A 25,611-nucleotide genomic window follows, 5' to 3' on the forward strand; every position below is an offset into this window, starting at 1 on the left:
GGTTCCGGCACGGCGGGATGAAAGAATGGGTGTCTATGGAACAGGCGTTTATGTCTATCCCATTGCAGGCTCTGCCGTGGTTGGGCAGACATGTTCCCAGGGTCGCGCGGTTACACCCGACAATCGGCCCCACTCTGGCAGTCGCAGCGCGGGTGTTTACTCGGGCAGAGATCTTGCCGTCCCCCTCCCCGCTATTCCCGATCTTGGGCAACCCTGCCTTTCCACCGGGACTGGATAGTGGTCCATTCCAAGTATGGTTGCGGGCGGGTAAGGGGCAGGCCCTACAATTTAAGCAGGAGGGGAGGTGGATGAAGAGCGATCAAATTCAAGCCCTGTTGGACCCTGTCCCTTTCTCGACATGGCAGGTTACCCAGTTGCAACATTTCCTGGCGTCCCTAGAACATCCTGGAGAGCAACTACGAGACTGCTCCGCGTTTGAACTCCTGTGTATAGGCACAGGCACGATCCGACATGCTTTATCCAGAATCTATGCGTTTTTAATCTCGCCCACCAACCTGCCGCCACCTCCGTACTTGCTCAGCTGGGAGAGGGATTTGGGCGAAACATTTACACCTGAACAACAAAACCGCCTGTTCACCATGACGCATAAGTCCTCCATGGCCAGTAGATTCCAAGAGGCAGGGTTTAAGATATTGTCCCGTTGGTACAGGGTGCCTTACAGATTGCATGCTATGATCCCGGCGGCCTCGCCATTGTTCTGGAGATGTGGGGACCATGTGGGTACAATCCTGCATATTTTCTGGGACTGCCCACTCCTGACTGGGTTCTGGTCCGAGGTGTGGCGCATTTCCTCAAAGTTTACGGATTACCTTCTACCGAGATCCCCGGGCCTCTTCTTGCTTCATCTTTGTGAGGTCCCACTGCCCTTGTATAGACGTTCGGTAGTTCGACACCTGGTAAACGCGGCTAGGGCATGTGTTCCTGCACTGTGGAGACAGTCCTGTCCTCCGACGGTGGGCATGTGGTTCGGCAAGATCCAGGAAATCATGAGAATGGAGGACCTCACGGTATCAATGAAGGGGACTCATGCCTCCTTCCTAAAAACATGGCGTGAATAGATTCGTTTCCAAACGACCGAGGAATATAAAATCATCATGGCCTCGTGAATTCCTGTCTAGATCCGGAATGTCAGGTCAGCTACCTCCCTTCTTGTTTTCTCCCTCCCCATTTTTCTCTTCTTTCTTTCCTTACTAATTGGCCTCTCCTTCTCTCTGTCTCTGTTGCTCTCTTTAAGGCTCTTATGCACACTTAGGACATACCATGCACGGCTGCGGGTTCAGGGTGCATATCGGAGTTTCCTTAAATAAGTGTTTTCAGCGACATGGTACTCTCAGGTGACCTCATGTGTTGATGTGAGGCTGATAACTGACCTGTGATCTGTTGCATGTTTTTCCACTGCCATTTTTGCACTATGTTGTGTATATTATTTGTACGATTTGTGATATAAAATGACAAATAAAAGAATTTAAAAAAACCAAAACTGTGCATGGAGAAGTAACAAATGCTCTGTCAATAAACGTACAGGTCCTTATTAACGGCAATGTTGAGAAATAAAAGCTCAAACATAAACTACAATAGAATAAGCAGTTATGAGATATTTCAATCAGCTGTTATATGCACTAGTTTGTACATTTGCTAGGACAGGAATCATATGGTTTTATCATGCACAGACAATGCACATGGCAGCGTTGCATGTATTTTCCTTTATTTTTGCTTTTTTTCCCCCTATCTTCTTTTTTTTTTTTTTTTTTTTGCTCCTAGAATTATACTTTTGGTCCTAATTTTTGTTTACTCCCGGACAACCTTTTCAATTTAAACAGCCACTGAAACAGGCACACTTTAAAAGAAGGAATGGCGGGGGGCGTGGCCAGCTATGGGAGAGTGAAGTCGTGTTTTTTCCAGCTCCTCACCCAGCGATCATATAAGTGGCTAACATCGACTCCCAGTAATGGGAAAAGCATCTAAAAAATCTAAGGCAGCAGCCCTTTCCTGCCCCTCTTCACCCCAGCGCGATATTGGGGTCTATTTCGGGCGCCATCAGCAGATGCAGCTGAGGGCCTCATCGCGGTTTGAACCAGGCGACCAAGATGGCCGCTCGGAGTCTTCCTCAGCACCAGCTCGGTGTCCTGGGCCTCCGGAGACCGCACCGGACGACGTCCACTTACCCTCCATGGTGCAGCTGCAGGAGGTCGATGGATCCGGGTCTCCTCACCAGGTAACGGACAAGACTGGGGCCCGGCCGACCGCGCCTGCTGCTTCCCAAGATGGCCGCCGCCGGGACTCTGTGTCTTCTGGAAACGGGCCCGCTCAGGAGAGCACGGCCCTTCTTTCACTCCCGCCAGTTGGGAGAGCTCGGGATCCGAGGGAAACGGACCCCCGACCGGGACTTGAGGTCTCTGGGGCCTCCTCTGCGGCCGCCGCCGCGCTCCCGCAGTCAGATCACGTGGTCCTGCAAGATGGCCGCCGGCGTTCTCGGGCTGACCAGCAGAAGTCGGGGAAGTTCTCTTCATGGCCTGCAGGCCCTGTGCCTCCTAGACAGGATGAGGGGCTGGACCTGGAGTCCCTGGGAATGGGAGACTCCGTGGACGACCCGACGGTGGATGGTCAGATGGAGGACCCCCCTGGGAGGCGCAGTGAGTACCAGGGCCCTGTGCCACATACCGCCAGTGCCACGGCTCAGCATGCGGGGCTGATATACCCAGATCCCCCTATCAGGGGACCTGTGCAGGTAGAGGCCTCCCCCTCTTGGTCCCTGAGCAGTACCTCCAGCGCTTTATTGACAACCACTCAGCCCCTGTATATGGGGTCTATCCCGCACCCCGGGAATATGTCTGTGCTGCGGACATGCGGGCAAGGTCCCCCGTGCCACCCACTTTCTTCTCCTGGCCTGGATAATACCCATACATCAGCAGGCTTGGGATCGTATTTCCCAGATATGTCGTCTGGGTCTGTGTGTGAAAATAGGCCGGCAACCCTCTCGGATATTCGCCAGCTTGTTCAATTGATGCCCACTAGGGAGGATATGTCTTCCTTTGCGAGACAGATTGTGGAAGAGTGTAAGCTAGAGTTTACCCAGTTCCGTGCTGAACTTTCCTCACTTACTGCGAGAGTGGACACACTCACTCAGGACCGGGTGGCTGATAATGCTACCATTGTGAATATCCAAACAACGATCCAGCAGCACTCAGCCCAACTGTTCACTTTACAGCAACATCTGGACGACATTGAAAACCGTAACCGGAGGAATAACCTACGAGTCCGAGGGTTGCCAGAATCCATTCCTGCGTCTGACCTGTTTTCAACCCTGTCAACCATCTTTAATAATTTATTGGGCCGTCCGCCGAACACTCATATAGAAATTGACCGAGCACATAGAGCTCTCCGCCCGGTGAGTGTTGAGGATCCACGCCCAAGGGATGTCATTTGCCGAATTCACTTTTACGCCATTAAAGATTCTATCCTACAAAAAATCAGACGACAGCCTATCATCCTTCATTAAGGCACGCAACTACGTATTCTGCCGGATCTATCACGACATACGTTGGCGCAAAGAGCTGCTCTCAAACCCCTCTTGGAGGTACTCCGGAGCCGTGATATCCTCTATAGGTGGGGCTTCCCCTTTGCCCTGATGGTCCGACAAGATGGTCGTACCCATACAATACGATCCCCGGCCGATGTGCCTGGATTCTTACGGGACTTGAACCTCCCGCAGGTTTCTCTACCGGAGTGGCCCTCATTGTTATTCCCTGCGGGCGGGGGACCGCGGTCGGGACGGCCGCTCCCTAGGCCCCTACATGCGACGGTGGGTCGCCCTCAGCGCGGACCCCGCAGAAGATCTGGTCGCCGGCAAGAACGTGATCCTACTCCACCTATGGAAATTGCCCGCTCGGCGTGATGACCTGGAGTGCCTTTTCCGGTGATGAGGACTGCTTCATCTTCTGTGTGAAATGGAGGCTGCCTGCTGTTTGAATATTTCCATTAGATGCCTTACTAATGCTTTTGTCTTTGCATTGAGTTTTAGATGTTAAGCTGTTCATACTTCTATTATAGTACGCTGGGGAGTGTGGATAACTCTCATGCATAGTTGTCACCTTCCCCCTGTAGGTATTGGACCAAATTTTTGGTCTTTCGCATTTGTGCGTTTAGTTGATGCGGTAGTGTTTCTCATACTGCCTTTTTTGTTGAATACTTGTATGTATTTTTTTTCTAATGCTCTGTCTTTTACTTCTAGCCTGTTCCCTTCCCCTTCCTTCCTCCTGGCGATCCTGGACTCCTGCCCTTCGTGGGTTTTCCAGTACACATCTTCAAGCCGTTTAGTCTACATCCATGGCTGACCTCAATATTGCCTCCTTCAATGTGAAGGGGCTGAATGTTCCTGAAAAGCGGGCGCAAATCCTCCACCATCTACACAAGCGTAAGGTACACATTGCATGCTTCCAGGAGACACATTTCAAGGAAGGACACACCCCTACAATTAAACATAAATTTTACACTACTTGGCACTTCAATAATAACCCACTTTCCAGATCGTGTGGAGTGGCCATAGCTCTCCACAAGTCCCTACCCCATCAGGTTGTCAATTCGGTCGTGGACCCCGACGCTAGGTATATCATTTTAGTGCTCAATATTGGTGGGAGGGAGTTTACGGTGATTAATGCTTATGCTCCCAACCAGGGACAGGTGCCTTTCATTCTTAAACTTATAGATACTGCTCTTCCGGTGGTCCGGGGGACTGTGGTGCTGTGCGGAGACTTCAACCTCACTTTGGATCCGACAGTGGATAATTCTACTGGTCGTTCGAGTCTGGCATATGGTGCTATCAAACGGGTGAAACGTGCTATCTTGCAGCTCCAACTATGTGATGCATGGCGCATTCAACATCCCGTTGATAAGGATTATAGTTTTTACTCCCATCCGCATGGCACTTACAGTCGCTTGGACTACATTTTTCTGCAGCAGCATGCTCTCCCCTGGGTCACCGACACGTCCATTGGTAGTATTCTGTGGTCTGACCATGCGCCGGTGTATTGCACCTTGCAGCTCCCCTTCCTCACTAAGGGCCCCTGGACTTGGAAACTTAACGAGTCCCTCCTCCTGGATGGGGTATGCCATGCTGACTTGCTTAAGACGTTGGAGCATTTCACACTGGATCACGCTCGTGATGACACATCCCCCTTGATTCGTTGGGAGGCCCTTAAATGTGTTCTCAGGGGGGTACTCATAAAACATGGGGCGCGCCTTAAAAGAGAGAGGGCCCATTCCCTTAAAACTGCGCTCCAAAAAATTAGCTCCCTGGAACTGGCTCACAAGCGTGCGCTCTCCCTTCCGATTCTACGGGAATTACAGGTTGCCCGACAGGAGGCCAGGCGGCTGCTGGACTCGGCCCAGCAGCGCGCTCTTCAAGTCTGTCATAGTAGGTTCTATGAGTTTGGCAATAAGAGCGGACGCATGTTGGCCAGAGCTTTGAAGGCTAGGACTGCCCAGTCACACATACCAAACACTAAATCTCCATCTGGCCAGGTTGTTCACACGACCCCGGAAATAGCGGAGTGTTTCCATAGCTTTTTCTCTGACCTTTACAGCCTTGGCTCGCCTGCCCGCGCCCCCTCCCTTCCGCCGGACAGGGTTTCTTTCCCCTCTCCCTTCACACCGTTGTCCAGGGAGATAGCAGAGGAACTAGATATGGACTTCACCTCCCCGGAGCTCCTTGCGGTTATAACCGATCTTCCTGGGGGAAGGAGCCCTGGCCCGGACGGCTATACTGCCAAATTCTACAAAATGTTAACTGATCATTTGATACCGCTCCTACTACCAGCGTTTAACTCTGTTTCCCCGGAGGTCATGTTTCCTCCCAGCTCCACTTTAGCCCACGTCACGGTTATCCCTAAATCGGGTAAAGACCCTCAACTCTGCTCAAGTTATCGTCCCATCTCCTTACTCAATGTTGACCTAAAAATATATGCCAAGTTGCTTGCCAATAGATTGAATAAATACCTGCCTAGTCTAGTTCATCCGGACCAGGTGGGGTTTGTACCGGGCCGGGAGGCGCGGGACAACACCCTCAAAACATTTGATATCATCCACCATGCCCAGACTAACCACATCCCGCTCATGATCCTGTCCCTGGATGCTGAAAAGGCGTTTGATAGAATATCATGGCCTGCCCTTCACCAAACCCTCCGACATGTAGGTGTGGGACCCTCTCTCCTGGCAAAAATTATGGCACTGTATCACACACCTTCGGCCCAAATAAAAATAAATGGATCCCTCTCGGCACCTTTCCCGATTCATAATGGCACTAGACAGGGATGTCCCCTGTCCCCCCTGTTGTATGTCCTGGTCATGGAGCATCTCATGGCCTCCATCCGGAACAACATGGATATCAAAGGCATTACCATTGGAGGAATGGAATATAAGTGCTCGGCATTTGCTGACGACCTATTGGTCTATCTCACGGACCCTCATGTCTCCCTCCCTTCATTGATGTCCGAGTTGTCCCGGTTTGGAACTTGGTCTAATTTCAAGATTAATTTCTCTAAGTCTGAAGCATTAAATGTTTCTCTCCCTGCCCAGCTAGTGTCGCTTCTCCAAAGTAACTTCCCTTTCTCGTGGCCTTCCAGAGGCATTACATATTTAGGTGCCCGTATAAGTAGAGACCTCACACAGCTGTTTACAAATAATTTCTTCCCCCTGCTGGCCAAGTTCCGTACTGACCTTAGTTCCTGGCATAAGACTGAATTCTCCTGGTTTGGTCGGATTAATATTATTAAAATGTCTCTACTCCCCCGATTACTTTATCTCCTGCAGACCATCCCCATCACTATCCCATCTACCTACTGGTTGCGGCTTCAGCAGTGTTTTGGCTCCTTCATTTGGCCGACTGGTCGTCCGCGTCTGAGCCGAGCTCTTCTGACTCGTTCCAGGGGTGCGGGTGGGGTGGGTCTGCCGGACTGTCGGCTCTATTATCTAGCATCAACACATGCGCGGGTTTTAGATTTTTTTCACAACCGAGAATCAAAACTGTGGGTTTGTTTGGCTCAACAACTATGCCCCAGTACCTTATCTACCCTGCCGTGGACCCTGCCTGGGAATAGACCGACCCAACCCTCCTTTGTTGTACACCATACCCTTGTGGCGTTGAGGCGCATAAAGCCTGGAAGTACGCTGGTTGACCCCCTGGGTCCTTTAACTCCGGTTACGGACAATCCTGCCTTTCCTGCTGGTAAGGCTGGTCGCTCCTTCCTAGGTAGGTCACCCACCAACCCCTTGTATTTTGCCCAGGTCCTCTCTGCCTCCTCTCTTCTCCCTTTAACCTCTATCTGCCCCGATGACGTGCTCTCTCCTAGCCGTATGTATGAATACGCCCAGTTAAAGCACTTTTATGGAGCCGTTAATCGACGCGCACATCTCCACCGGTCGTTAACTGACTTTGAACGCCTCTGTGTCTCCACCCAGCCCCCTACCCACACCATCTCCACATTATACAAACTACTACTTGCACAGCGATCCCAACAACTCCCCTCCTTCTGCGGGGCCTGGGAGAGAGAATTACAGACTACATTTACAGAAGCACAATGGAAGAGGTGTTTTACCCTTTCTCAAAAAGCCTCTATAGCCAGTAGGGCCCAGGAAACTAGTTACAAAATTGTCTCTAGATGGTACCGGGTCCCGGCGGCTCTGCATAAATGGTTTCCATCTGTGTCGGACAGTTGTTGGCGTTGTGGTGGCGCGGGAGGCTCCATGTCACATGTTTGGTGGAGTTGCCCCTTGTTGAGGAGTTTTTGGGATACAGTACTTAAATTAATACTGGAGGTTACTGGAGTTTCTGTTCCCGATTCCCCAGAAGCTGCTCTTTTATTTATGTTCCCGATGCCAATACACGTTTATAAAAGTTCCTTAACTAGACATCTCCTTCAGGCGGCAAAGTCAGTGATCCCGCGCAGATGGAAAACTGCAATGCCTCCAACATTAGATGAATGGTTTCGGGAGGTTGCCGTGATACAGCGCATGGAACACCTGGTAGCTCACTCCCCGGCAGCGGTGGTAAAATATACGTCTACATGGTCGCCATGGATAATGTTCCTTTCTTCTTCTTCATACCTCACGGCCGTAACCTGAGTTGGCCTATGCCCCTGTGAAGTGTACGGTGGTGCTTATTTTCTGCTGGCTGCATTCATAATACCCCGGAACAGGAGTCCAGGATCCTCATGCCCTCGCCCTTCCCTCCTTTCCCTCCCTCTCTTGGGGCCTTTTCTATTTGTTCTTTTCCCCTGTCTAGGGTAATGTGCCTCTCCTTCTCCGTTTCAATTAAGTGGCCTCAATGTATGCTCTGATGCTTTGCTTATGAACTCATTCATGATGCCGACATATACTGAATAATGTCCTTAAATGGGGTTGTGATGCACATTTCTGATTTTGTTTTAGTGGGTTTTTGCTTTGGTCTTTGACCTTGTTTGTTTGTTAATTTACTGTGTGGAGGCCTTCCCTCTACTATGTCTTGTAACTCTGTGTACTGAAACTTAATAAAACTTTGAATAAGAAAAAAAGAAGGAATGGCAAGTTTTTCTGCGAAGTAATAGCATTAAGCCTTGGTATGATGCCAACAGTCATTTTTACTAAAAAGGTTGTATTTCTAAAAGGGCCAAAAGGGGGTGCAAATAGACTTCTCACTCTTGAAATGTTACAATAGTGGCAATGGTAGCTCACCAACTCGTCCTTATACAGAGCTTGTAAGGTGTGGTCCTCAGCAAGTTGGCGGAGAAAAGGGAACAGTGCAGTTCCATTGTGGCAAAGATGGTGTGAAGCAGAAGATTGACTGCAAAACTCAATCTTTACTCAGACCGAAGTTATCTTTACAACCGGCCAAAGCAGGGAAAATATAAAGTTTGTATCGAAATGAAAGGCACAAGTCTTGGACACATATAAAGCAGGAAGATAATGACTGGCTGGCTTGTTGACATGCACAGGGCTAAGGATGCCCCTCCCTGATACAGAGGTTGGTCTGGCAATACTCGGCCTAGTGGACCACAACCGGCTTACTGCTTGTTTTCTTTCTTTCCCCATGGGAAGGTTCCGCTGTCAATTGATAGCACTCTTTTCCATAAAGATGCAGTTGTCTTTTTTTTAAATTGCTGCATCTTTGATAGAACTGATGATAGAGCTGTAGAAGCACTGCCTTGTGTCACGATCGGTGGGTATGTGGACCCACTGAGCCGTACCGCCATAGCGGGATAGCAGCTGGCCAAACAGTGTACCAAGTCAAGTCTATAGTCCGAGCAAGGGTACCTGTGGTAGTACAGACCGTAGCGATGGCTAGGCTCAGATGGGACCTTTGCAGCAGACACCAGGCGTGGTGTGTGTAACACAGCACGACCCCAATTCTCTTAAGGCACAGAAAAAAGGTAGCATGAGATACAGGATACAGGTAGCAGTAACGGGAACACTGGGAACAGGAAAATACTAGACTGACACGGGAAAACACCACAAAGCTCAGGCAATGAGTGAAGGGCCAGGGCCCTTCTTATAGTCCAGGGTTATCCATGGGTGATTAGACAATTCTAAACATGTGCACGCTGGCCCTTTAAGGCCGGAACTGAGCTCGCTTGCACACCCTAGTGGTCACTGTAGGCCAGGACGGCCGCATGTGCTGGCATCTCCGGGAAGGAAGGCGTTGGCAGGATGAGAGGAGTCTGCGGTGTGTGACTGCGGACGTTACACAGTGGATCAAGTTTGGGAGGGGGAGGGTGTGTTAAGTGATTCTTTCTCCCAAGCAGGAGAAGCCTAAGCCTACTCAAACAAATGACATCAAAGTAACTTATTGGAAGGGATTTTGACTGGCACTAATAGGGAACACACTGGCTGATTTTTGTTTTAGAGGACAGTGTTGCTTTCACTGTTTGAGGGGGCAGTGTGGCTATGATCATACACTATGATGCCTAAAAAAAAAGCACAGAATAGGCACCGTGTTCGTACCCCCTAGAGACATGGCATTTACCCCCTGAGGTACACAGGCCACAGGTTTGGCCTTATTTGTTAGGTTTTACCATTATAAATATTTGCTGCAAATCGCTTACTTTTGGCTTAAATTGAACATATCTATAATAACTATACCAACTTTTTTCAGGTTGTACATGACCGTTTCCTTGTGCAGAATCAAATTAAATAATCTCTTTGTTTATTTGTTACCATTTATTCTTTAAGGACCTATTTTAATTATAATAATTTAGTGCGTGAGTTCCTACAACTAAAAATAACTAGCCCTTAACAAAGATGTCTTCCTTCTGGCTTCAATTGAAGGTTGTCATGTGATCTCCTCCCATCCTTTCTAGGATGCTCTGTGCCACAGTGTGGGAATGATAGACTAAGCACACTTAGCTCTGCGCTGCTACTATGCTTCAGTACGGAGAAAGCTGATCCTCCCTCCCTTGTCCCAGCTTAATGCATCTTTAGAAGCCTCCGGACCAGCTCATGTCTAACGCTACAAGATTCTAAATTCCCAGAGGAAAAAAAATCATGTATCCCTTATTATTACTCACATGGGCTGCTGCGCTCCAGGGAGGACATCTAACCCTGGCAGGTAAGTAGAAGATCTAGAAATGACTTTTTGAAACTTAAATATATTATGTTTGTTATTTTAGGGAGAGAGCAGGCATGATGGCTTCATAAAGTTGTGATCTGCAATGCAGTGCTAGGAGCACATGCAGGCACACCAAACTATGCCCTGCATTGCAGTACTCCTTATCCCATGCACCAGCCTTCCTTGGTCATGCCTTTGTACCACGGGCATCCTTATCAAAACGCCTGCAGGCTGAAAGCCTCACTCTCTGCAGTATGCCATTCATGATATGTTCAAATCTTGACTCTTTTAGGTCTATCTACTTAGAGATTATAACAAAAATGTTTTTAGGAAAGTCCTAGAGCATCGGTTCTTCTGACTTTTACTACCACAGTATCTCATATATTTGGTTTTTGGGGGGTTTCCTACTGCAGTGTTTCAAGCCAGATCTGCAGTCGCTGCTTTATCTGTGGGTGTTTGGTTTATCTTTTTTTGGGTCCTGTCCAAGATTCAGAGAAATCACATAACAGTACTTAATATGTGTTTAAAGATGTCTGAAAAAAAAAATACATTGCTAAGCAACCAGAACCGTTCTGATCGCAGTTATCAGTACAAGTAATTAATTTGAACTGTGCAAAGAGTGACATAAAGGGGGATGATTTTCATTTTATTTTCTTATTTCATGGAAGTTTAACCCCTTTAACGTTTTCAAATTTGACACGCACATGCTTTCAGAGGCAATAGGGTGTGGGTTATTGCATGAGTCTGAAGAGGGGTTAATGGACCATAATGCAGAACTTTATTTCATGTGACCTCACTGCAGTACCGTCACCACCCTGCCCTGCGTATCCTTAGTCCTGGGTGATCAGTCAGATTTCAATTCATACCAATATCAACTGCATTCATTACCTTTGGATATAACCTTGTCTATGTGTTCCGAAGAAAGTCAGGTTGTCATTCACTGGGCGAAGGACACAGATTGCGTGCAATGGAATTTGGGGCTCTTTTTACAGAAGATACTCGGAGAAATTTTGCAAAATCAATATAGAGGGAGAACTTGTGGTCTTTTTATAGAGCATTATGATACAGAAACGATAGAATTCCTCGATTTAAGTCTCAGTAAATTCAGTTGGTATGAATTTAAGTATGAATTTAATTTGTTAGTTTCCTTTACATTCTGTAGTATCATGTTTTAGTTCTTTATTAATAATGTACTTATAAGCTGTGGATTTAAGGCTTGTCCATTCGGTTTAAGCTGCTAGTTCTTCTTCATTCCTCTATCACTCATGACCTAGGCAGGCAGACAAGGTTACGTCAATCTCCAGCCGAAAAGGGAAAACTTCATTTTGGCTGGAAATTGGATTTCTCAAACAACCAGCCTCTACCATTCCTTTCTTTCTGTTTCTGAGATTTCGGGGTGTGGCTTGGTCCTGTGTATGCATGTATGTCAGTGGCCTAATTCTAGGTGCCTTAACCAGACCTCCTGCAGTCCGTCTCCTTGCAAAATAACAATACTCAGGTTTGCAGAGGTAGGATTCTTTCCTGCATCAAGCATTATAGTATGAGACGTGATCAGATATTTCACCTAACTCTGCTGCCTGAACTTCACAGGCAGAACTAATAATAAACACCTTTAAGGTATGTTCCCACGGGTCGGATACGCTGCATTAAAACCGCGCAGCGTATCCAACCTGGAACCCACAGCACATTCCGTCCCCAAAAAAAAACCACACCGCATTCCGGCTGAAAAACCGCACCACAAATTCCGCTGCGGTAAGCAAAAAAAACCACGCCCATAGTTACCTAGGCTGTTGTCATGGCGAACGTTCCCTTCTTTACCGTTCGGTTCGGCCTCCCTCGATGATGCTACAGCCCATGTGATCGCTGCAGCCTGTGATTGGCTGCAGTGGTCACATGGGATTAAATGTCATCTCAGGAGGCCAAACTGGAGAAAGAAGCAGGAAATTCTGGGTATGTTTTTTTTTTCGTTTTTTTTTCTGAGTTGCGATTTTTGCAGCGAAATCGGTGCGATTCCGCCTCAAAAGTCGTAACACTTGGCTTTCTGTTGCAGGTTTTACATCCCCATTGAATTCAATGGGGGAAACCTTCAACAGAAAATCAACGAAAACGCAGCATAAATTGACATGCTGCGGATTTAAATTCCGCACCATCGGTCAATTTATGAACGTTTTCGCTGTGTAATTTTTTTCTGCAGCGTGGCCATGAGATTTTCAAAATCTTATCCACTTTGCTGCTATTGCAAATGCTCCGGAATTTCTGCACAGAATTTTGTTGCGGAAATTCTGCAGCGTTTACGCTACGTGTGAACCCGGCTTTAAGATGGAGCGGAGTGTTCTAATCTTCAGCCAATACTCTACCTGAGGTTTCAAGTTTTGGTTTTCTCATTGTAAATATTGTTTTCGGCCATAAAAAAAGAATATATATCTACTTTTATTGTAGATGAATTTCTTATCAGTTGACTAATGTACAGAAAAATTGTAGTAGGTTGTTTCTACTAAAATTTTTAAAATGCTGCCTATTCACCGACCTTAAATGGGTTTGTTTGGTATTTCATATTGATTATCTATACTTACTATAGGTCATCAATATCAGATCGTTGGGGGTCCGACTCCCGCCAACTCCGCCGTTCATCTGATTGAAGGGGCAGTGGTGATGCGGCCTCTTCAATGTTCATCAGGCACATCCTGCACTGCACTGTGTAAATAATTATGAGAGGGATATAAATATACCAGTTGAAGCTGAACGTTAATCATCTTTCCCAGGCTCCGTTTCCATAAATCTGTTGATCCGGCGTAGTTTTTGAAACTGATGCCAGAACTGATCCCATGCTTTCCTGAGGGAGCAGTTCCGGCACGAGTTGCGTCGGTTTTAACACCGCATGTCTACCTTCGCCAGACAGAAAAACGTTGCATGCATTTTCCTGTCCGGCTATGGATGCCGGACCGGTGCACAGAGTGTAAATATTTTAATCAGTTGTGTCCGGCTCAGGCTAAAAACAACTAGTCGGACACAACTGATAGGCGGACCCAGCCTAACTAGACATACTATACGTGTGACCAATAGGAAGTTTAAAAAAAACGCAAAACTTTGGTAACCTTTTTTTTTTTGTTGGAGAGATGATAAATTTGTCTTTCTGTTCCATTCTATATTGTTGTTTATTGATCCGTGCTTGTTGTATCTCCCTTTCCCATTTCTTCTGAACAGCAGTAAATGGGTCTTTTACTACTCTTCTCTATCAACCAATCTTGTGGTGTTTCTGATGTTCTGCCAACAATGCTTCATTTCTTGTTACATTATTGATGCACTACTTAGATTCTTCCAAGTAATATACGGTTCGTTTTATTGCTGCTATGTGATGACTGGGCATATGTTCACTTCCGCCATTGACTTTTGAATGCTTGATCAACCAATGGACACTACTTATTACTATTGCCGCCTCTTTTCCTTTTTTCCATTGAGTAGCCTAATTTCTGTGAATTGAAACATATTTTGGGTGGAACTTGCTATAAGTTAAATGGTTGTTGAAATTATGCAATGTGGTTTACTGCAGCATACTTCACTTGTTCACACTGTAAAACCAAGTAAAACGTACACTGGCTCAAACAGACTCTTGTCTCTGAAGGACACCACCACTACTCTGTTCCTTTTCTGGGCTAGTGAGTTTCACTGAAATTATGCTGGGTGAGTGCTTTAAGCGTTGAGTTGTCATGTGAATGACTATGAGCTGGCTGCTGGAACCATTGGCAATTAGCTGTTACATGGGTTGAAAAAAAACACATGTTCAACCTCAACCTTTCTCACATCATTCAATTCTAAATGCTTTATAAACCTGAAGGCCATCTGTCATTAGATAAGCATCTAGCCCAATGCCATCATTGTATGTGCCATTACTTCCTCTTGAGGTAGGTCATTCCAAAGATTAACAACTCAACACGTGAAAGAAAGGGTTCTTTACAGTTAAAGAATGTCCCCTAGTCCTTTGTACAGTTATTTGAATGAATGAATAAATCACGTGCCAGTTCTTTGTATTAACCACACATATAGAGTGTCTTTTTTTTTTTTTTTTGTCCACTGAAAAAGCCTTAGGCCTCATGCACACTTCCGACACATTTTTCACGGCCGTTTGTCACAGATCCGTGTTCCCGTTTTAGCGGCCGTGTGCACTCCGTGTTTCAGTTTCCGTGCGCCGAGCATGGTACTGTCCAGGGTGCTGAAAGAGTTAATGGCCTGCACTGATCGGCGGTAACTCTTTCAGCACCCTGGACAGTACCATGCTCGGCGCTCGGAAAATAAAATTTTAATGTTATAAAAAAAAATAAAAAAAATTCATACTTCCTTTCCTCCTGTCCGTCCTCCAGCGATGACGTTTCATCCATGTCGTCGCTGCAGCCAATCACAGGCTGTAGTGGCGGTCACGCATGTCAGGCTGATGTCAGAAGGCCGGCCTCCAGGGATGACGCTTCATCCCAGGTGACCGCCTCTGCAGCCAATCACAGGCTGCCGCGTCATACAGGAAAGTCGGACTGGAGGAAGCAGAGGGACTCGTCACCAAGACAACGACCGGGTACCTATGAACTGATTTTTATTTTATTTTTAATCAGCAGCCTCTTTTCTCGATCAGTGATTGATAGAGACAAGTGGCTGCCGATTAGTGTAATATTTCTGTTATGTTTTTATGCCCGCCCGGCCGTTGCTAGGCAACGGCTCCGTCACACACAGATGGCACACGGATGCCTTTTGTGTGCCTTCAGTTTTTTTGACGGCCCCATTGACTTGCATGGGCCTCACGGTCACGGAATCTCGGACCAAAGTAGGACATGCTCTACTTTGGATCGGAACGGAGCAACGGGACCAACAAAAAAACTGAAGTGTGCATGGCCCCATTGAAATGAATGGGTCAGGGTGCTAGCCGTCAGAAAAACGTCTAGCACCCTGAAGGAAAAAACTGAAGTGGGCATGGGTCCTTATTTTTCTTGCCTCTATTTGTAAGAGAGAGCTACCATCTCATTGAATAATGTAATTGCCCATCTTTGAAACCTCTCCAGCTCCCCTATGCTTTTTACTATGTGGAGCCCAAAACGAAATCCCATATTTTAGATGTGTTATGCACAATTTGTAATATTACATTGGAATCACAGAGTTTTTATCTATTTTTATACATTCTAAAATCTTCATTTGCTTACTTGTAACCAAAATACCCAGGTCCTTCTCTTGTCCGGCTCTTGTTCGGTTATCTCCAATTGTATTCCATTTAGTGTATAGCGAGTAGCCTTGCTTTTAGATGATAGACAAAGGCTACCTGGTTCAGTTCACTCTGTGATTCTAATTAAACAATGACAACGGCCATTGGAAAAGGAGACACATACACAAAAATTAGTGTGGAAGTCAATCCCCTTCTGAGGTTTCTTTGTTAGAATAGTTCTATTAGTATTGAAGCAAGTGGACAAACATAACCAAACATTTTGTGTCGCGTGTATGATTCAGTTAATTTATCGTAGATACTACTGCTGACGTATTTATACATTTAGTTATGTGATGAAGCAGGGTGCATTCCTTATATGGTCATGGTCTTTAAAAATGGTGTACTTACCATTGCAGAGAAGGCAACTGCTATGAAGCCCAAGGGAGATGGGAGCCCAGGGCCCCTAACTGTAAGATGACAATTGGTGGCAGAGACAGGGATTAAATATCTCTCATGCAGGCTGATACAGCTGCTCGGAGGCTGCTCTGAAATCATATGTCCTTCTCCTAGCAGCTGCTGCTACCTTCCCTTTTGCTTTTGGAGAAACTCTGATTGGTATAAAGCCTGTGAGCTGATAGGTGCTCCACCAATCAGAAAAATGGAAGTCCTGTGCAGGGGAAAGAGAGGAAGGATGGCTGATAACATCTACTGTAAGCCTCAAGCTCCCTCCTGCATGTAAATGAATGCCAGGAGGAGGAGAAAGCTGGACTCTGTTCACACCAGCATCTTGGAGAAGCTGAAAAAGTCACCTGCAGACCTCTTGGCTGGTAAGTGGCTGCGGCTTGCAAGTTCATGTGTAGTACAGGCGGGGAAGGGGAGACTTCAGATACTCTGTGCTGTGGGAGGCGGGGAGGTGGGCAGGATTCTATATGACGTTGTTTTGTGTATTATGTGGAAATAAGGGTTAAATAAGGGGTGTTGTATGGGGACTGTGGGAGGCGGGGGTTACAGGCCTTGTTTTGTGGTGGACGCAGGGTTTTTGTATAATTCCTGTGCTGTGTGTTGTATGTTCCTTGATCCATGTTTTTTGCAATGAAAATATATTCAATTATTGTAATGGCTTTTCCTAAAATACCATTCACCTAGTGGAAAATTTATTTTACAACATACTGTATCTGTTGTAGAGATTTTATGCAGAAATGCAGGGGAGTTCACCTACTGATTTTGTACACTACGGCGTTATTTAGCCTTTGTATACAGTATTATATCAGCAGCGTAATTAAGCAGTTTGCAAGAATTTATTTTTTTCTCTCTGGGGGGGCCTTTTTTATCACTTTTGCAATGGGGACCCGTAATTTCTATGTACGCCCGTTTGTCTTTAGAAGGTCACACTTGCTCATATACTGTGCATGTTTTCAAGCCTAACAAAGACATTCTTTATAAGACCAGATGGAAGCTGCCTCGACTGGTCTTATCCAATATTTTGTGCCTCATGACTATTGGTGTGAATCAAAGTTCAGGCTAATATTAACTCATATATGCAATAAATATACAATATATATATATATATATATATATATATATATATATATATATATATATGCGAATGCTAATGCCACCTAAACACTTTAATTAACCCGCAATGACAGAATTTCTGGCTACATTGGTAGAAAAATAAAAAAGTTATGGCTCTTAAAATATGGCGAGACAAAAACAAATAATTTTGAAAAAAAAGTGTTTTTACTGTGTAAAAGTAGTAAAACATAAAAAACCTAATATAAATATTTGGTATCGCCGCAATTGTAACGACCCGCTGAATAAAGTTATTCTGTTATTTATATCACGCGGTAAACTGCGTAAAATTAAGACTCAAAAAAGAATGGTGAAATTTCTGTGTTTTTTTCCAGTACTCCACTAAAAAAGTAAAAAAAAAGTTAATCCATAAATTAGAAGTACCCCAAAATGGTGCTATTAAAAAAAATACTTGTCCCGCCAGAAAAAGTCCTTATGCAAACGATGTTGACGGAAAAATAAAAGAATTATAGCTCTTTGAATGTGACTTAAAAAATTGGGTTAAAGGTTTTTTTTTTTTTAACCTATTTATAGAATAGGGAATTATACAGTTTTCTAATATACATGTATTAGAGATTCTGCTCACATACATTAGGTGATGTCATGTTATTAATAAAGTTAACTTTAAAAAAAACACAATGTAAGTGCTGCTCTTCACAGACACTGACAGACATGGTGATGAGATGCTGCTTTATGTAGAAATACTTTAGAACTTCTACTCCTCAATAACCTATTATTCACCTGTTTATATACCTGGACAGTGTTACCTGAATGCGAGTGGTCACATGATGTGGATCACATTTTCAGGGGTTCCTCGATTGTAGTTTCAGTGTGTAGAGCAGTAATTCCGGACGGCTAACTGGTACATGACAGAGCTCCACCTGTAGTCTCATTCCGTAATATGCAACTCATTTGCAATTAATTACAATTTCCTGGAAAATGGTGCGAACGGACACTAAAAATAAAATACATATTTTTAGTTCGATTTTCAAAAAGGGAATTTCACTCTACAGTGACCAAAGCTCTTAAAGTTTTATTCTCTTAAATGTAAAGTTGGTGTGGGAGGGAATTTTCTTGTTGATAACTTTCTGCCTAGTAATATCCTTAAAAATGCTAGAATCTGAAAATGTTGAAATTATAAAATGATAGAATAATTCATTAACTGTATTGATATAGTGTGAAATATCTCATAGGCAATTCTTTTTTCCCTGCATTTCAAATGGAATACATTTATATTCACGGTCAAACATGAATATTCATAAGTATTAATCAGAATGTGAATATCATATAGAATGGTATAAGCATACATACATACATACTCCATTAAAGAATTATAGATCATATGCCTATCATCTGATCCATTTATATTATTTATGTAGATTGGATATGGCTGCTCTTAATAGGGTTCTCCAGGCTTATATATGTTATTAGCATTGGCCGTGTTAATATAAATAAAGTAATTTATTTTACTTGTATAAAAATGATTCATCCTTTATGCCCCCTGTATATTGTGCCCCTTTCATCTCCATACAGTGGCCATGTAATCTCATCACATGGCTGCTAATAGTAAAATATCTGATACTGAACAAATAGCATCAGATCTATTGAATTAATTGGCCATGTACCCTGGTCACATGACTGTTGTACGCGCCGAGCCGTGGCTCCATTGTTTACATGCGGACAGCCACGTGGGACACGTAAAAGAGCAATAATTATTAATTAATTAGAAAGTTACTTTATTTGTATTAACCTGAATACAAGCGTTTACTAAAACAGACATGTCAGGAGCTAATTGAACATTTCAGAATTACTTTATAGAGTGTCCATACACCTAGCGGTAGTGTGCTAAGATTTTACAGAGCTTTACAGTATTCCTTTTTTTTTTTTCATTAGGTTTTTTACCGTGACATTTGTACAGGTGAAACTTTGGTTTAATGTGTTTCAACTCTAAAAACCGCCTCATAGAACATCTTTGTGACTCACATGTACATTAAAGGGGTTGTCCACTACTGGACAACTGATGACCTATCAACCGGATAGGTCACCATTATTTGATCGGTGGGGGTCCGACACCCAGATCTCGCACCGATCGGCTGCCACCAGGCACCGGACGTCCGTGACTGAAGCAGATGGCTCCGGTCACTCATTATCGGCCGAGCTGCAGTACTAGTACAAGTGAATAGGAGCAGAATTGCATTTCTGCAGCACGGCCACTATGCAATGTACAGAGCCATCTGCTTCCGGCTCTGTACACTGCATACTGTGCAATGACATCAAGTGCCCGAAGGCAGCTGGAGAAGCTGTTCGATGCGGGTTCTGGTTTTTGGACCTACACCGATGATATACTGATGACCTATCCGGTGGATTGGTCATCCGTTGTCCGGTAGTGGACAACCCCTTAACGCATTATCACATAACTGTGATAAAAAAAACTTTAAAAAATGTGTGCATTTAAAAGGAACAAAAATGTCCAGACTGGAATTTCTGGGAGCTTTTTATTACATGTTACACTGCGTTCCACACTTTGATGGAAGCGGAGAAGGTATTTTTAGAATTTGCATTTTTCACCTGACCGCTATATAATAATGTAGATCAGTTGTGAAATGGTATTACTCAATAGATTGTAAAGTAGAATGTAGCACACTATGGATATATTTTTTCATTAGAGAGCATCTGTGCCATTACTTCCTGGAAGGACTGTATATAAAAGCGTAATGTCAGCGAGGATTCTGCATCTTCTCCACACTGAATAAGCAGAATCTAAACAATGCTGACTGAGCCTGAATGGCCACTGCAATGATGACTGCTGCATTTCGCAGCCTTTTTTGACCTATCCTCTTGTCACCTTCTCTGTCTTTGCCTTTTTAGCTCATCATAGAATTGCCATCATGAAAGAAATGTACAAGTGAAAATATACTTATAGATCATTTATACTTTAGAACCTAGTGAAATATATTTTTATACTATTTTTATATTAGTACATAGAAAAAGGTCACTATTTCAGATGAATATATAAAAATACATGTTGTTTAATTCAACTCTAAGTGAATTCGTTGAAGAGGCCACACTTGAATATGGTGTTATGATCTATTACTTATGTCATTATCTATATGCAGTTGTATGTAGGAGAATCAAGAGGTTGTACATTAATTGTTAATAGGCAGTGGATTGTTATGTTTTAGTGTTTAGCGCAGGATGTCTAAAGTCATATGTGTGATATATAGATTTGCTAACCCTTCGCCACTGGATAAATAAAAATTGGACAACCCTTTTCTCCAAGATAAACTGATTTCAGGGACTAAAGGCCCTTTTACACGGGTCAATTATCTGGGAAACCAGCGTTCATATGAACGCTCATTCCTGATCATTGCCCTGTGTAAACAGGACAACAATCAGCTGATGAACGAGCCAGGTTCATCGGCTGATCGTGTCGCTTATGTAGCATTAAATATTATCATTGTCGGCAGTACATCATCCTGTGTAAACAGGGAGATGTGCTGCCGACATGATGAAAATGGATGGGGACGAACGATCGTAGTAACGATCGCTCGTCCCCGTTCATAACCAAGCATTGCTCCTTGTGAGCTGTCTCGTTGATCGGCACTCGTTTTCACGGCTCATATCAAGGCCGTGTAATAGGACCACTAGGCTGTAAGTTTAGGGCAAGGACCTATAGCATAGTATTTTATGAGAGATCAGGTAGGTGAATACGTGGCTCAAGAATTAATGTAGAAAGGAAGGTTTTGGGTTCTTGGAGAAACGGTCTGACTTCTCTGTTGTGCTGCACCTGAATGGAGACGGTGCAGCTGTGCTTGGGGAGAAGATAGCTAGTGGGTTGGAGGGGTATTTAACCGGTTTAGGACCAGCATTTTTAGCACGGCTATAACCTTTTTTTTTTTTTTTTGTTCTAGCAACGTGATTTTTCCAATGTTTTTCTTTGTTATTAATGCAGGATTCTTATCATTTTTATACTCATAATTTTTGCTTTCTTAGCATTTTTACATTTTAGCTATTTTTTTCTGGTAATATAATGTTACTCTAAAATAGACTTTTTATTTGTGATCATCATTGTCTACCATAAATTGTAATATATTACAGATCTAGTTTAGGGTAATTGGGTCATGGATAGCTGTAATAGTACGGGGTGGGGAGACGACAGGTGAGCCCTAATCTACCCGTAACTCAGTCCCTGCCTACTTGCATGGCCCGTCCTAAATGGCAGCGTACAACTGGGTGACGGTCCCTACGCTCAGTAAGTGTAAAGACAGACCACACAAGACAAGGGCACACAGAAGCAAAGGGGAGTAAGGGCAGTTGCCCACGGAAAACCGTGAGCAACAGGCAGTGGTGAACGAGCCAAATCAAACCAGGAGAGTACGTAGTAGCAAAACAGAGCAGGAGAATAGTCAGGCAAGCCAGGGTCAAAAGGTTACAGCGGTCAATCAGGTAAATAGCAGGAACAGCAGAGCCAGGAAACTAGAGAATCACAGGCAAGGACCATGCTGCAAGTTAGGGTATAAATAGACCAAGGGCGGGAGCTAGAACCGTCAGGCCAGGCTGTGATAGGTTCTCCCTCTCCTCAGCCTGCAAGCCTGAGTGGTAACAGATCGCGTCACTCTAGCAGACCTTGGAGCTGATGAAGGCTGATTAACCCCGAGCGTCGACACAAAACCTGTGTCAGGCAAACCTTTTACAATAGCATTGCAATAATGATTGGTGGGGCAAGCATTTTTTACAGGGTGTTTTTATGTGATTTTTATTTTTTGTTTTTGTTTTTTACAACTTTTTATATTATGGCGTGTCTCTCCACTGGTTTTTAATTTGATATTTTTACACTATATTTTTACACTGTAACTAGAAAAATGCAGCTCCATTCACGGGGGAAGTCAGGCCTGTTAGGCTGGGTTCACACTGAGTTTTTTGCAGGCAGAAAATCTGCCTCAAAATTCAGTTTGCAATCTTGAGGCAGATTTTGCTCTGCCTGCATGCCGATTTTCGTTGCGTTTTTCGCCCGCGGCCATTGAGCGCCGCGTTCAAAAAGCCGAGAAATACGCTTTCTCTGCCTCCCATTGATGTAAACGCCCGAAGATAGGCCATGTCGCTTCTTTTTCCCGCTTGCGGGAAAAAAACGCCTCCGCCTCCCATTGAAATCAATGGGAGGCATTTTCGGACATTTTTTGACGCGTTTTCCGCGTCAAAAACATGTCGAAAAAAACTCTGTGTAAACTGGCCCTTATAGTTTCTATTTTCACTGTTAGGGCTGTGCTGGGTTTAGTTAGATCCAGCAGCAGACTCCTATTCTCGACATCCCAGCAATTATGTGACCAGTCACATGACCACTGAGGCCAATAGAGTCAGTGGCGCTGCCTTCATTCTATACGAATCACTCATTCAGTGCTGTGTATGTGAGCACAAAGACATAAGCGTTGAAAACTGCTTTTGTCTGCTCTCCAATCGCTCGGGCAGCAAGCTTAAACCCGTGATGTGTGTGTGTGTGTGTGTGTATATATATATATATATATATATATATCTGCCCTCATTCGGTTAAGCTAGGGAACAGGGGTGCAACTACAAATGTAGAAGACAGGATTGTGTAGAGAGAGAGCTGAAACTTATTAATGAAACTGGGGGTGGAACAGAGGGAGGGGTTAGAATAGGTATTAAATATATTTTGAAAATAAAAAATACTCAAAAACCTCAAAAATAGTACGCTGACCAATGCTAAAAGCTTGACAAATGAAATTGATGAGCTGGAATTCATAACGTCTGAAGGAAAGTATGACATAGTGGGAATAAATGAGACATGGCTGTATGATCGCTATGACTGGGCCATTAACTTTCAGGGTTAAACTTTGTCAAAAAATAAATAATGGAAAAGGGGATGGGTTTTCCTTTATGTGAAGTCCTGTCTCTAGTCCACAATACGGGATGATATCTGTGAGGGAAATTAACAAGTGAGGGAAAAACATGGAGGAAAAAAAGATAATAAAATACTGTTAGGGATTTGCTAAATTCCACCAAATATATCAGAATCCACAAAAAATTAACTTCTCAAGCAAATAGATTAATGAGGTTTTTACGGGTGACTTCAACTGCCCAGATATAAACTGGGAACTGAAGCCTGTAGATCTCATAATGGAAAAAGTTTTGTGTCAATAACTGAAGATAACCTTCCCCAACTTAAGGAACTGGACCTGACAGAAAAACAAAGGTGCAGGTTGTAACCATAATATAATAAACTTCCACTTTGCTTTCAATATGGTGTTTAATCAAAGAGTCACAAACACGTTGAACTCCAATTTTATCTACTTAGAGATTGACTGGGACAATGTTCTCAAAGGGTACAGACACTAAATGGGATACTTCTAAATGCATCCTAAATTTTTATTGTGAGAGGTACAGACCGTCTTGGAAAAAAGGAAACTGGAGAAAACCAATGTGGATAAATAAAAATGTAATAGATAATAAAAAGAAAGCATTTGCAGTATTAAAATAAGAAGGCAGTAAAAAAACACTACAAGGCACCTTTTTAAAAACAAAACAGATAAGGGCAGTAAAGCTGGAGACAGAAAGACTTCTTGCCAAAGAGAGTAAAGCTAAAGGTGGTTTTATACAGGCAGATGATCCGGGTTAATAGTATAGTTCATTCCCGTACATTTGCATCTTGAAGGCAGCACATCCATTGTTACTATGGGGAGATGTGCTACCGACAAGCAACCATTTTTCAGGCTGCATTAAAGATCCGATCAGTTGACAACCGAGTGTTTCTTCATTAACCTGTCTGACCCAGGAAGAAGTGCGGAGCCGCCTTAATCATATTGCAATAGACATATTGCTCGGTCCAGATGGAATACACTGTTCTAAAGGAATCAAGTACAGTGATATACAGACCATTATTTCTAATATTTCAGGCTTCTATAGTGACAGGGTCTGTTCCACAGGACTGGCACATAGCAGACAGGGTAATAATATTTAAAAGGGGATAAAAAAAAGTGAGCCTGGAAACTGTAAGATTGATCTCTCATTGTGTGTAAAATGTTTGAAGGTTTTCTTAGAGATGCTACCCCGGGGTATCTCAATGAAAATAAACTTATAACTGAATATCAGCATAGGTTTATTACCAATCTGTCCATTGATTTCAATGGTGGCGGATCCGGTGCCAATGGTTTCCGTTTGCCTCCGTTGTGCAAGGGTTCCGTCGTTTTGACAGAATGAATAGCGTAGTCTACTATGGTATTGATTCCGTCAAAACAACGGAACCCTTGCACAACGGACACAAGCGGAAACCATTGATACCGGATTGAAATCAATGGTGATGGAAACGGAAACCTATGGTTTCCGTTTGTGTCGGTCAGGTCTCCGTTGGAAAGCTCAGATGGAACGTTGGAACGGAGCCCTAGTGCAGGTGTGAACGAAGCCTTTGAGAAACAGTACTTCGGGTTTACATAGTCAGATCGTCAATTATGCATAGTCTGTGGCTACATACTAGGTTACTGCTCACACAGTGAAGTTTTGATCCTTTTTTAATCACCAAAACCAGGAGTGGATCTATAGAAGGCCTCATGCACATGACAAAGCTATATGTAGGCATTACCCCTAGAAGCACGGAGCTGCATCTTTTAGCAACATGTGATCATTATATAACTAGAGCAAAAGATGCAACATTACACAGCTCAGGTATAATTTTGTAAGAAACTGTGTCCCTGTCAAGTCCTATGGGGGAAGGTTGTCTTAAAATTTTGCGGATGTGGTATTTAAACCTGGAAAGTAGGCATTTGTCAGAGGAATAATTCATATCCATCTGCTGCTGAGAAAGGACTGGAGACAGAAAGTGAGGAGGCAGCAGGACAGATGTCAGTGGGGGATGTCTTGGATGAGGATTAACTCGGATAATCTATAACTGCAATTATTAGAGTGATTCCACCAGCTACAAAACATCTGTTGTTGCTGGCCACACCATCTGAACGGGTTTCACTATTGATACATTTTGCACACAATGAATGTACACTCTCCCACATTCTAGTGTCTTTTTATGGTACAGATAGAGGTGAAGATATCGTCGGGCTAGCCCAGGCTTTATGACAAAAGGCACAAACTAAGATAATATGATAAACAGCCATACAATTCAGTGGCTTGTTATCTGTAAAAAAAAAATAAAGCAAGAAGCGCCTCATGGTGCAACGACAAGCGGTATTGGACAAAGGTGCAAGTGTTACCCTCACCTGAGATAGTTGTGCGATATCCAGGCACAAATCACAAA

General features: G+C 44.1%; 1 protein-coding gene across 1 annotated transcript in view; it reads left to right on the forward strand.

Annotated features, from left to right (window-relative positions):
• Positions 1-10,367: 10,367 nt before the first annotated feature.
• The window catches only part of CNTNAP1 (contactin associated protein 1), an 80,895-nt gene continuing 65,651 nt past the window's right edge, over positions 10,368-25,611 (forward strand). The window contains exon 1 of the mRNA XM_075845590.1: positions 10,368-10,597. Within this exon, the coding sequence (XP_075701705.1) occupies positions 10,534-10,597 (64 nt within the window). The 5' untranslated portion in view covers positions 10,368-10,533. The remainder of the gene's footprint in view (positions 10,598-25,611) is intronic.

Source organism: Rhinoderma darwinii, chromosome 13 (genome assembly GCF_050947455.1).
Source record: "Rhinoderma darwinii isolate aRhiDar2 chromosome 13, aRhiDar2.hap1, whole genome shotgun sequence".
Lineage (NCBI taxonomy): Eukaryota > Metazoa > Chordata > Amphibia > Anura > Rhinodermatidae > Rhinoderma > Rhinoderma darwinii.